Source organism: Coturnix japonica, chromosome 4 (genome assembly GCF_001577835.2).
Source record: "Coturnix japonica isolate 7356 chromosome 4, Coturnix japonica 2.1, whole genome shotgun sequence".
NCBI lineage: Eukaryota > Metazoa > Chordata > Aves > Galliformes > Phasianidae > Coturnix > Coturnix japonica.
In genome coordinates this window covers 44856128-44869997 of record NC_029519.1, presented here as the reverse complement: position 1 = coordinate 44869997, position 13870 = coordinate 44856128, and the positions used below count along the sequence as shown (strand labels likewise).

Genomic DNA, 13870 nt, shown 5'->3' with positions numbered 1-13870 from the left:
TCTACATGACACCTTCTGAGATGTGGATATTTCATAAATAATACAAGATGGATTCATTTTTATATTTTTTTTTAAAAGCAGGTTCCTGGAAACCTGAATCCCATTACTGAAATCCAAGGCTCCTTTTTCTTACGTGGTGCAACTAATTGTCTTTGAAAGGTTGCACAGATACTGCCAACTCAGGGAAATCTTTGACAAATCTATAAATATAGTGTTAAATTAAAATGAAAGACTGAAGCTCTATATAGAAATGCATGGCTGTTTGGCAAATCTGAGCCAATACAATCAATTAAAAAGACAGGGAAGTACTTTCTTTAAAATGTGAAGATTGTTCACACTGGTAATTGGTTTCATGCACGTCAGTGACTCAAAGCAAAGTCCCTATCGGTTCACTTTAGTGCTGGCAAGTGATAGAAAATAAATAAAAAAAGTATTCAGCGGAGTTAAACAGATCTGGAGAAGTTCAGAGACCCATGGAGATGGGCAGATCCCACACTGCCCACCTGCACAAAGCCAGTTCACGACAGCTGTTCCAGAGGGAGTGCAGTGCAGAGACTCATTTCCTCTTCTTCCAATCCTACCATGACACCTTTGAATCTTGGCTTGGCTAATGCCTCCAGCTAAGTATGGCTTCCAAAATGCTCTGAAGAAGTGCAGAAAATGCAGATGATTTTATTTTTATAGGGTTGTTTAATATGGTTTAAATACAATTTATTCAGAAGAGCTGCACTACGTAATTGTAGAGAAAGATGCGCTGAAGCTCTCTTCGTTTCCTTGGGGACCAAAGGCACCTGGGCAGTTTTACACATTTCAGGGTCCAGGCCTGAAGTGGATTAAAATAAGAGTCTCCAGCTTTCATAGCTGGTAATTTTCTGGACTACAGCATGTAATCTCCTTTTTACTAGACATCTGGAACTGAACATTTGTTATAAGATCATTACCTTTCTTGCTAACAGCTAATGACTATCGCCTCTCTCTGCTTCTCAAGGTCCCAATTTCCCAATGTGATCAACATAATCACATCAACCTGCAGCAGCTTTTCTCAGAGAATCCTTTTCTTGAGGTTTCCCATTTTTTATTCCAGGTCCAGACAAACCAATGTGCCAAAAAACTTGCATCCTTTCCACTTGTGACTACTGACTGAATAAAGATACCACATTTCCCTACAAGTACAGCCTTGTAAATACTCTTAAACCATCACTGCTACCGCAGCATTACCTCTGCAAGGCCAAACAAGGGCAAGGGAATGGAGCCAGAAGTGAGGGCACCAGATAAAGTCCTGTACAAAAAACATGGGCCTCTGGGGCTGAAGGGTCTCATGACACTTGTTTTGCCACATCCCACTCCCACTCAAAAATCCCTAGCTGGCAATTCAACACTGCTCTGCTGTTTTCTCTAAAGAAACTTCTTGTTTTACTTCTTAAATCAGTCAGTGACAGATTGGAAACTGTAAGCATCACCTTCAACCAGCTTTGCTGACCTAAGAAAATTGACTATACCTGACCGCCAAGTAAAGCCGTTGTAAGAAACAAGTGGTGCTACAAATGCAAGATATGTCACGTGCAAACCTGTACCAAAAGCCATTTGGCTTTGCGGACATCATCGTTCAAATCAGTACAGCCTAGATCTCCTAACTCACGTTTCTAATGGCTGCACAACTGAAGACTTGAAGTCAGAAACTACGTGTAATTTTTTTATTTTTTTTTTTATGTTGTGTAATAAGCTGCTCATAAGAGCAAACTCAAACATTTAGATATGACCGTGACAGGGAAACATGTGGCAGGCCTAGCAGTGTCACTTGTGAGAAAGGCAGGAAAGAGGGGTTACTGAATACTTGGGTGGACAGCTTCTCTGAGTGGGAGAAAATAAGAGAGCAGAAAAAAGCAACAAGCCTATCAGTCAGCAGACTCTCAGTGCCATGAACAAACCAGTAATGTAAAAGGTTTCTGTTGCTGAGACTTCAGCACATGATGTTCACCCTAACACTGTTTGCTAACTAAGGGTATCTAGGTGATTCAGGCCTCAATTATATTGCCATTTCTTTGGCAAAGGCAACATGAATCTCTCCTTGGCTGTGTTCAGTAAAGTACTGGTGCAAAAAGTAAGGCAATCAATCCAAACCCCTCTGTTTTACTGCCTTGTTCTACTGACAGGCTTGGTAGTCATCTTCCACAGTCAATATACTGTAATTCAGATTTCTACATATTGCCATGGCTTATAAAGAACATCTCTGTGTCATCAGAGCAGCAGGCTGTGCCTTCCTGTGGGAACAGCTCACTCCTCTGTGATCACCAAGGCTCCTGATGAATAATATTTTAGAAAGGATAAAATGAAACGCAGCCTGAGAAAAGCCCAGCTCATCACAGAGAAACAAAGCTGGAGGCGTCCAAGAGCTATGTGACAAAGGGAACCTATTTATATGGAAATTAAAATATTTAAGTTTCTTGCATTTATTTTATTGCATTGATGGATAAATTCATTAAATCCTCTCAAAAGCCAAAGGACGTTTCAACACGTGAATGAAATTTTGCTAGATGGGTTACAAGAGAGACTTCTGCCTGAAAGGAAATGCAGACTGACCTACCTGCTCCACTATAGATGGAGGAAAAAAACAAACAAATAAAGCAAAAGAGTGGAAAAAAGAGCAGGGCGTGGTGGGGGTAAATGGACAGCCAGTGCAGCAGCCATTCCATTCCCTCAAGAATGGAATTCCATTTTTTCCCCCATTCATGCAGCAGTGCGCATTCAGGCACCAGCAGGTGCCAGTCACCCATCCTTCCTTCTGGAAGCCCCCCAGCCCACTCCCCAAATCCCAGTCTCTGACTTACTGAGCCATCCTACGCTGGGGCTGCGCTGCACTTGGATTTCATCATCCAGCGTGCGTGTCGCTAGGCAGGGCACAGAGCTCTCGAGTGGGCTGCGTGCTTTTGTGGTGCAAGCAGGAGACAGAGGCAGCAGCAGAGGGGAGGAAGAGAGCAAAGTTGAAAAGTCAAAGAAAAAAAAAAAAAAAGAAATGCTCAAGCAATTGCACAAAAAAGCGAGTTAGGAGACAGTGTTTGAACATTTGCAGTTACATAAAAGTGCACCTTTTTGTATAGTTTGCTGACAAAAGAAGCGAGCCTACTTATTTAGAGCACAAAACGTCCCACGCTGGCAAGGTCTGCAGCCGATCTTTCATTCTAAAATTCAGGCATCTCAGAAGCAGATTTCAAACAAGTGATGAAGGCAGCTGAGATTTGAGCTGTGCTGAGAAGTCCCAGGAAGCAAAGCAGTTAGAAAACTGGCAAACACACAGTGCTTTTTTGGGGGGGGCTGGAGGAGGAGAAAGTTGCTTCCCTGTAGGAGCCAACTTTGAGCATCCTGGCTGCATACATTCCCTGATGTACATCACTTAGGGCTTGGAAATGCATACTATATTCCATACTGCTTCAAATAATGCAAATGGATAAACATATCATGGGTGGTTTTTTTCCAAGCATCCCTGGAGAATATCTCATTTCTGGCTTAATCGCTCGTCTTGTGCTCCTCCTTATTCAGTTGACACTCTGTATTTTAGCTCACTGGACGTAGATGCGGTTTCTATGAAAAACACTCAACTGAATAAGGCTGAACTCTAATACAGAATTTAAAAAATCACTGGGGAAGCTTTTAGCTGTTCCTAGCTTCCATTCTCAGTACAGCAGCCAATGCACTATAGAAGGTAGAAATGCTATTTCAGCTGTTACCAAAATTCTCTGTTATCACGGCAAAAACAAAAAACATTTGTTAGGTGTTTGGACATTCACATGGTGATGGGGAGCATGCCATTATTTAGGAGGGAAACATATTCACACGTAAACACGTTACAGCTTTCTACAGCCTCTACCAGCTTGTCTTCAGTACGATTTGCTGCTCTTCAATACTTTTACTGAAGGCTCACACAAGTGTTAAGATATACAAAATGCTGGCAGGCAGGAAACTTTTATGCAAAACCATGGAAAATATGCACTGCATAGCAAATATTCTCAACGCGGTACTGACAAATGATTAAGAGACAGTCCTCAGGCACCTGCATAAGGAACGGTGAGCATCGTTCTCATTTTATACAGTGGCAAACCAATGGCAGATCTGCATTACAACTCAAAGGAGTGCCAGTTGGGCAAAGGCTGCTGGATAGCCTCTAGTATATGCACTATTTACTGCAGGGGCTCACTTCAAATGCTGTATCCTGTGCCAGGAAAGGACACAACTGGATTAACACAGAGAACTCTCAGAAAGACTGGTTAACAAAACACAACATATAAAAACTCTGCAAGAGTTCGATTGGAACGTATCTAAAGGCCCTCAACAAACATATCAGACATCTCAGCTCTCTGCCAATAGAAAGAAATGAAAAGAGCGCTGTCTTTGTATGGTAACTTTTAGTAATTGCTTAGTACAGCTTTGTCTACTTGGCTTTTTGATAATCATCTTTTTACTGTTGAGTGGACAGCAAAGAAGTGCTTTGATTTATCCCCTTCCACCAAGCGTCAAACAAATTATCATCTTTTGCACAGTTTCTTTCTCAAGAGCAAAAGGCTTGCTGAGAAAACACCCTCCCACAAACACAAGCATAGGGAAAGGGTAAGAAGCCATCTTTATGACATAGTTATGAATAAAAAGCACTCACTGCACACCTTTGCCACTCTAAAGCTCAATGTTTCTGCCAATCTGATTGCTCTATAGGCTGCCATCAAAAAGAGCAGTGAAGCAAAAGCAGCAGGAGCAGGACGACTGCTTGCTGCAGGGCCATGGTCAGCCTGGCTGCAGCTCTCCAACGCACAGGAGCAGCTGAACCAGTCATTACCAGGCACCGCAATGAGAGGAGGAAAGTGGCTGCACTGTGGGCTGTTCAGGTTCCACAAGTAGCTCATAGAGATACCGCAGGCTCCCAAGTGTGCTGTCAGACCCCAGCACCTAGGCCTGGGACCCAGAGACAGAAGTGAGAGCACCACAATGCTTTTCATAAAGAAATTCACAATGCTCACTACAATATCGTAGGATCATAGAATGTCTTGGGATGGAAGGGATCTTAAAGATCAGCCATAGGCAAGGTTGCCTACAAATATGGCCCATATATATGTATATATATAAAACAAATTCAAAAGTTTTAACTATGAATGATCTATATAAATACCAAATATAAATACCAAAATAGTAGATTCTAAGAAGTTTACCATGAAGAAAATTTTCAAGCCTTTAAGATTTTGTCACTTTATCATTCTGAAAGAAATGAGATTCATGCACCAAAGTGTTTTTGAAGACCAGGAACCCAGGGGGTATGTTCAGATTTCTAACAAAATCCCTTGAAAAAGTCTGTTACTGTTTAATTTGGGCTTTAAGTTTAACTTGAAAAAACATTAGGGAAAATCATTGTCAGAAACCCTGCTAATGGCATCATGTGAAAGCGCTTCCTAAATGCATGTTTTTCAAAGTAATTCAATGTAATTAGATACCTGTCATAAGTTCCAAAAGAATCATGATTGTCCACTAAAAGCAGAAAGCTGCATAACATTTTTATACATAACATACTGCAGGCTCTAGTTAAGCTTCAGCTGTTTCATTAACAACCTTTAACATACACAAACTAAATTAGCAGGGCACCTTGTAACTTACATCAAGGTGCTTTATGTTAGGTCTAAAGATGAGAAGTTAGCCTTTTTAACAACATAAGTAAATGTCAGTTGAGTAGAACACCAAGCTGCTTTTTAAATATACCAGCCCGTAAACCTACTATACGGAGGTGAGAATTAAGCACTGCACAAGTCCTGCGTCCTGAAAGACTGTCATTCTCATTAACCTGGATGCAGCATGAATATTGTATGTATGTTTCACTGACACTAAAACAATAAGGTAGAAACTAAAAGGAAATATCTACCTGGAATGAAACTCCAGTGAAATTTATGAGTGCTTGCGGCTGATGGTCCTTTTATTATTGTTATTAGCTACGCTGAAAGGCAGCTGCACTCCTGTCAGACTCATTAAATTTTTATATGTGTAAAGGACAAATTCTGCCTTCCGAATTACGTGGGAGACACTCACTGAATGTCAGGAAGCACGGTATAACTCCAGAATGTGTTTCACTGAGTTATTTTTTCATTAAAGTGTAAATAGTAAATAACAGCAGCAACTATTCATTAAGTAATTCCCTTCATATTCAAGTCTCTCCCTCCTTAAAAGTACTTAATTGTCATGAAACATAATGCCTTATTATATTCTAACTACATGTAAATACTCCAGGTAGGAAAGAGAGGCAAAACAAAAGGAAAGAAGTAACCAAAGGTCAGCCAGTAGGCCAAGCAAGGAAAGCACTTCTTAAGGATCAATTTCGTCAAATACAAACGAGAAATTAATGGAAACCTAAGACACCTACTATCTGAGTTAAGGATGCTCATGGCCATGAAGAATAAGCAGGGGCTAGAGTGAGAACTTCGATGACTGCCCTTTACCAATGCCAGTCTCCCAGGAGAAGTAGGACATGATTTACTTTTAAATCAGCACTGAATATCTAACTCTGTATGGTAAAGAGTCAGGATTTATCATCCAAGCTATAAGACACTGTGTATGTGTAAGGGAAACTGTTGATCACAGCCTGAACCTCTGATTAACCACCTGAGGCAAGCAATGAGTCAGCTGTGGGAACACAGGTGAAGGTAATTCAGCTGTGCTTCCAGAAGGGGGAGGAGCTTGGCTCCACCTCTCCCAGATCTCATTTAAGGGCTGACTGCCATTAAGGCAGGATCTTCTCTGGAGATTGCTCCTGTGTGGAGTTTATGGAGAGCCTTCAACATCGGTGAGCATTTTCCATTTATCATAGATTATCTTTCTATCACAATATAACTTCTGTTTACCTGTCAACTGTATAGTATGATTTACCCTCAAACATCGTAAATAAGTTTTAATTTTCTTTTTTTTTTTTTTGATGGCTCCTCAATGAGTGACTTTAGCTGCAAAAAGGAAAAATTCAACATTCACCAGCTGCTGAAAAACAAGGAGGCTGTTAGAAGCATATAACTCAGCAAAGATAGAAACAAGACAGAGGTGGAAGGTGGTTGAACGCTGTAAACAGAGCAAGTCTTAATCCCTTCAGTTAAATTCCTGGCATGCCTGAAAGAGACACTACTCACAACAATACCAAGTAGTCAATCCTAAAGGTTTCTTTATATGTCTACACCCTAGGAATTCCCTAAGTACTCAGAATAAAACAGTAAGCTTGTTTACTTGTTTAGCCACAAGATAGGAAAAGAGTCTATCATTGCCCAAACACAGGCACTCCTGATATCCAAGAGTTTGTCTTTCAGCTTTCCTTGCAATTTGAAAAGCCATCAGGCCTGACTGTGGCACTGTAAACACACCACAAGCAGGCGCCAAAACTGGTCTCTGTGCCACCATGACCGTGAGTGTCAAAATGCCTATGCTTAAGCAGGTGATTTGCAGTTGGAGCTGAGAACTGAGTGCATTTCAGAGTGTATTTTATAAACAGAAGTCAGAAGCCTCCCATGCAAACAGTGGGGAAATTGTTGGAAGGACAGAAGGGAGACAGAAGAAAGCCCCAGAACTTGTGATGGAAGAACAGTTTCTTGAAGCAAACTGAAAACAAACGTGAGTCAGTCACTGAGTGTGCAGACCAAAAATGATTGAGGCATTCTCCAAGGACCTGAAATGCCTGGTCTGAAAAAGAAGCAGAAGGAGCAACAGTCTGACGCACAGTCCTGATCTTTGCTCCATTGGACTCCCACAGGGTTATTCACCAAAAAGCTGCACACTTAGGACATTCCCTCAATTCATGTTACTGTGCGTTTTCTTTTTTCATTCATTCAATCATCAAGACACTGGCATGTGATAAGATGCATTATCAAAAGCAATAAATAGTCTTTACATGAACATACACACCTGTAGCAAAAGCAAAGGACAGTGAAAAGTAGGAAATATTAATAAAGTAAGGTAATTAGTTAGGGAGAAATATTAGAGCAAGCTTTAGAAGCAGAACACAGAAAACTTAAGAGGCCTTGAAGACAGCAAGATGAGTATCAGCTTGCTCTTTTTTCTGGGTGTTTTAAAATAGCAACTTTCAGACAAGTTTTCATACTGCAACATGAGACACTTTGCAGAACTCCAAGATGTGAAAATTTGACATTACCACTAATGTGACTTTAAATCTCAGTGTTTGAGTAAGTACAGAGCCGCTGCCAAGGCCTCCATAGCTGTCTGTATCCACACACACACACTTACACAGACAACACTACATACACAGCACTACACATGAAGTAATTTTTAAAAGAGAAACAGAGACCCATACATGACATACACCACAAAACAATTTTAGGTTGAACAAAGCAAAATGGAAATGAGCTTTACCCACACTGGACAATGATTGTATGGCAATAAAATGCAAGCTAGATTTTATTCTCGCATAATTTTTGATTAAGAGTGTCATTGACACAATCTATTTAAAAAAAAAACAAAAAACAAAAACAGAACACACGCAGAAGCTTCATCTCTGCATAAGCATTTCAGATGATCAGCCTTTTGGGTTCAGGCACACATAGAGTTTGTTGTAAATCTCTCTTTCCTAATGTTGTTCCTACACCACCTCCTACATACCTGTTGAATCCTGCTGCCTGCCTGCCACCTCTCTTTCTCTCCCTTTCCGTCCAGTGAAGATAGGGTTAGAGCAATGTGCCACGGCAAAAGCAGCCTTCAGAGCCCAACACTGATGTGTCATCAGTGTGGGTCTTGCTACGCTAATTGTGCGTTAGAAAAGCATTGTCATGGCAACAAGGTTAGTTTCTGGCAGGCAAGGTTGGTGGGTTGCTTTAAAACGGAAGGCTATAGCCAGTTAGCCTCTGCATTACCATTATCGGGGTTGGAAAACATCCTACTTGCACTGGAGACGGTCTTTCCAATGTCTGCCAGAGAGCGCAGGTTGGACTTCTTGGTCTGGTGCCGGTGCTTCCTGAGCAGCGTGTAGGTGACTTTGTCCTTCATGTCTGGCTTCAAGAGCCCTGTCTCAATCTGATGGTCGACAATCATTTCTGTTGCACAGAAAAGGATGAGAGAGGGGAAAGAAAAATGAATCCCAAAGTCCAGAACTTGGCTACATGAAATGAGAGGAGAGGGAGAGAATGTTCACCATCCTGTTTTTAATTCCTTCCTCCCCATCTCAAAGCTACCACCAGATATCACCACTTTATTTCTAGTGAGAATCCCTTATGAACATTTTTTGAGACGTAAGCAGAATCTCCATGGAGGAAAACCCATCAGCCACCAACACGTAACTTTTCCACCAAAATCCCCTTCTTTTATTTTTCAAGCCACTAAGCAGGCTGCCAAACAACCCTTCACAGGACAAAACTGCTCTTAGCTCAGAGAAAGGGCTGCCCCAACCCTGTGTTGTGAAGTGCTATAGCTACCTCATGAGTTCCAGTGTGACTCCAAAAATAGCGTAGCAAAAATTCTACCGCCTTCAACAAGGCCTGAGTCACCTCATAGGCCCCTGCTAAAACCTAATCTATCTACGGGAAAAAGTCCCGGAGATGAGTCACCAATTAAATCTTTCACTCTTAGAATTGAAGTGAAATGATAGCAACTACAGATGGTAGAACCTGCTCCTGTTTTCAGAGGACATGTTATAGACCTTCGTCTTTAGCCTTAAACCATCATCAATCTGCAACTCACTGCTTGCTTTCCATCAGTTCTTTCCTCTCTGTTCCTTTCTCCCATATTTGAGGGGTAAAGGTAGCCTGACTTATTAAGAAAAAAAAAAACAAAAAAAAAAACCCTCTATTTTGCAATAAATTTCACATTAAGTTGTTCCCTTTATTACTTCAGTTAACATGTTATCCCCCAGGGGAAAGTGGCAGCTCTTATTTGTCTACTGGTAACTTTTATTTGTGCTAATAATAAAAGTTATGGGAAAGTGGAGGCAGAACACTCACCACACTTGCTAACTCAGTGAGGCAGAAAGTCATCTTCTATACGCTGCCCAAGAATTAATGCCTCTTCAAATCACTAGAGAAAAAAGCCTCAGACTTCCATTCCAACTCAGAAAAGAATGATTATATACACGTACACAAAAACTTTATTTCTGTTAAGCGCTGTTTTCTGCAAGCTTTTGTTCATATTTTTGTTAGTGATCTTTGGAATGCTTCCTTCAGAACAACATGCCTTTCTTCATCAAGTTTATCCTTCTCCATCTGGTAAGTATTTATTCCTTTTTGTGCTTCTGACATAACACAAGCTATAACAACAGAGCTCTGTGAATTTTACTTTCCTGCCTGTCACTAGTAGAAATCAACAAAGTTATCATGATTAAATAATTCTGGAAACCAAGTCGGCAGGCTTCTTAGAGATCCCTCTGCACCTGAGTAAGGATTGGGACCCATAGCAGCATAAGTATAGCAGCATACACAGAACAGTAGAACAGCAACAGCAGCCACTAATTTGTAATTTAGTCTCCCAGAAATTACATTTAATTTCATCTGGGAGATGAAAAAGGTTATTCAAGGTGACATCTCAAAGTGACTTCAACCAGAATAATTTATTTTTTAAAACTTTGCAGTGCCACACACTGGGGTACACAGCCAAAAATACAAGAAGACAATGCCATCTCAAGCACTTACAAAAATAAGAAGCTCTAAATTCTGTAGGTAACATCTAATTCCAACTCTTACAAACTAATCCAACACTTGTCACTTGATAATACTATATTACGCCAGGAAAATACTAAGCCTGAGTCCTGACATTAAGATTCAAAGCATTAAGTTCTGCAGCATTTTTATTTCATCTTGCACTTCTACACCTCTTCACATAATGCCTTCCAAATTCAGGATATTGTTTAAATGTACCTCCACTGGATGGCTCACTTCTCAGATTTATTTTCATATGACTTTCCACACGTCACTGGGAACATGGTATAGCTCTCAGCAATGTCATTAAGCATCATCCTGGGCCACAGCTATTTTGACTGCTATCCCATTCAGCAGAGGGAAGCATAAACTGATCCTGTGACTGCTCTTCATCCACCTTTGTCACAGAAGAGCACTTTTATTTTAAACCTGCTTCTAGCAGCCCAGCCTGCAAGTTCATCTGAAACCTGTCCATGATCCGACCACGAGCCCTAAATTGCAGCTGTTCTGCCCAAATTACAATACTTGCTGGGCATCCCTATTTTGAGCAAGGTAGCCTTTTAAATGCTACGTTTTCAGTAGTAAACATAAATTAAGTCAGTGTATGCCTTTCCTTTCAAAGGCGCATGGTAAATTTAGGATATCTACCTCAGGATCCAAATAATTCTATTTAAAAACAAAAGATAATCCAAAGCAAGCATAATTATTGGCGAAGCCGATTCTTTCACTCTTCTTCCTGAAATAAGAACGCTTTCCCTATATTGGCTATCTTTCTCTGAATACTTTCTAGGTTTCTCCCTAGGAGGATTATTCCTTTGTTTTCCCCCTTAAATTGAAAAGTAGTGTTTTTATTATGCAGTGAAAATGGATGGGCTGCCTCAAACTCCTACCCCTAATAAGATGGGAAAAAGCCTGGGATTTTCTAACACTGTTATTTCACACTTTATTCCAGGAAGTCTTTGGCAATAATAAATTCCTGAGTATTTCGGTGAAAACAAAGAAGCAATAACAGTGATGCTCAGTTTCTTGCTTTTCAAAGGAAACTACTACAAAGACCGATTGTAAGCTGAAGGGAATTGTTTAGGGCAAGAGCCAAGGAAACTTACTTACCCACCACCTGAGGAAGAGAAGTGGCCTCCATATCCAGCATTATCGAGCCTTTCTCTATACACGTCCTTAACTCAAACAAGCTGTGTAGGGATAATGTGGCCACATGAGGTTTACTCCATCGCTCCCCACCTTGTTCTACCTTCTCCTCGAACTTTATCCACCTACAAAGAAATGAGACTGTATTAAAGTTGTTGCACCCTGTGCGCCTATCGAAAAGAAGCAAGACAGATGAAACATCACAATATATCAATGAGTTCAAGCATACACATTTTCCCACGCATCTGTAAGACCACAAGTCCACAATCAATTTGCAAAGGCTTAATGAATTGGTATGTGTTAGTTGAGCAGTGATAATGCTTGTAAACTACTGCAAAGGAGAAGTAAAACACGTTATCTTTAATAGCTTTCACCAAGACTTAAGCTAACACCGTTTACCTCACGTTTGCTCCAGGTCAAGAATACAGAGGTAGTTTCAACAACTCTGCTGGTACCTCCTTCCCTCCCCAGGCCACACACCCAGCACCTAACCCAATCATGTCCAACCCACAGACAACCATGACCTAACCCAATACATTGCATCATGTCAAGTAAAGCTCTACCACTGCTTAGCAGCTCCAGGTAATTAAACTGACGCTTAATAACTGCTCTAAAGTAGCCAGGAGTGCTGGAGAAGATGGGGAAAAAAAAAAAAAATCAGCATTTCTGGAAATAGGGTGACTTGCATTTCAATACTCAAATCTACACAATATAATTATAATCTGAAAAAAGCCTCTCCTGTTTAAGGAATTGAGTAAGGTCAGAGCAGGAAAAGTGTGAGGAAACTACAGAGAACGCTACGGCAGAAAAATCAGGAAACACATCTCAGCTTTTACATTCCTCTACTTTCAACTGTCCTTAATCCCTACCATAGCTCCCCTGGATAAGACTCAAGTCATCTTTAAGCATATGAGCAGAGGAAAAGCATCAAGGCTTTGCCAAAGACCCAGCAGACCAGCCACCAGTCTGGAGCACTGAACAGTACCAACAGGAGTAGGCTGGCATAAGGTGAAGAGCAGGGGAGAGAAGCACATCCCAAGTGGATCTGAAGATGCTCTGGAAAGGACAAGTTAACCACCAAAGGTAAAGACAGAAATTAGGTGTTTAGTTGTTTGATCTACACTGTTTAATCATTTAACAAAGCGGGTCTGAAAAAAAACAAACCGGAAAGCTCATCTCTCTAGCTGAAGATTCACACAAAGGTTAAACAGGTTAAATACTGCTCTGTACAAAACACTCTTTACACCCCTAAGCCCGTGTCGTGACTGTGGGCAAGCAGGAGCTCTAGGCCAGGGATTGTGCCCCAAGCTCCGTGGCAGGGGCAGTCAGGCAGAGCACGTCCCGCTGCTGCTCCAGGCTCCTGCTGCTGCCAGCAAGGTGCTGGCACAGAAGGCCATCTGGGGACTGCACACATAGATCTGCGGGACAAAGAGAGGGACATTACAACTCTAGCCTATCTAAAAAAGGCAAGAGAGATTCCAGTGGCCTCTTCCCTTATTGAAGCACCTGGCTACAGCTTCACTGTGAGCACAGAGTGCAGGAGAAATGAAAGTGCTTCAGTGCAACTCAATTGCAAAGCAGAAGGTGCTCTAATCCTGTCCTGAAATACTATTTTAATATATTTGGCTAAATGAAAATTCCACGGACTAATACAAGGGGATTATTAAGAAGAAAAAAACATAGAATATTATTAACACCAAGTGAAATTATATTTAAACCTGAAAAATGTATTATTTTGGGATTAATCAATTATGCTTTTCAACTGCAATAATCTCTTTTGACACTTTGATTTTAAAAAGATGCATTTTAACCTAAGCAATGAGATTGAATTTAATCTCTTAGAAATAAGATTCTATTCTGTCCACCACACTTGAGTGTTTGCTAGGAAAGCGATGGGATTTGGGCATCTGCTGATCTGTGGAGTTCAGAGGGTATGTGCTGTATGTGTTTGTATAGTTGTCTGGGTAGATCAAGTCAAGAGCAGTGAGATGTTCTTTACCCTGCAACAACAAAGGCTGCAAATTACAAAGGGTTTGTACCTTTGGTGAAACTGTGTAATTCACAATTATCAACACTTG

At 40.9% G+C, this 13870-nt stretch overlaps 1 protein-coding gene across 7 annotated transcripts in view; it reads right to left on the bottom strand.

Annotated features, from left to right (window-relative positions):
* The window catches only part of SLC4A4 (solute carrier family 4 member 4), a 216657-nt gene that overhangs the window by 73035 nt on the left and 129752 nt on the right, over window positions 1-13870 (bottom strand). For 3 of the 7 annotated variants that reach the window (XM_015861476.2, XM_015861475.2, XM_015861478.2), the window contains 3 exons: window positions 11757-11917; window positions 8874-9053; window positions 2829-2924 (listed from right to left, as the gene is read on the bottom strand). In XM_015861476.2, coding sequence (XP_015716962.1) covers window positions 2829-2924; window positions 8874-9053; window positions 11757-11917 — 437 coding nt within the window. Of the gene's footprint in view, window positions 1-2828; window positions 2925-8622; window positions 8767-8873; window positions 9054-11756; window positions 11918-13870 lie in introns of those variants that run through there. The other 4 variants (XM_015861477.2, XM_015861481.2, XM_015861480.2 and 1 more) reach the window with 4 other exon arrangements.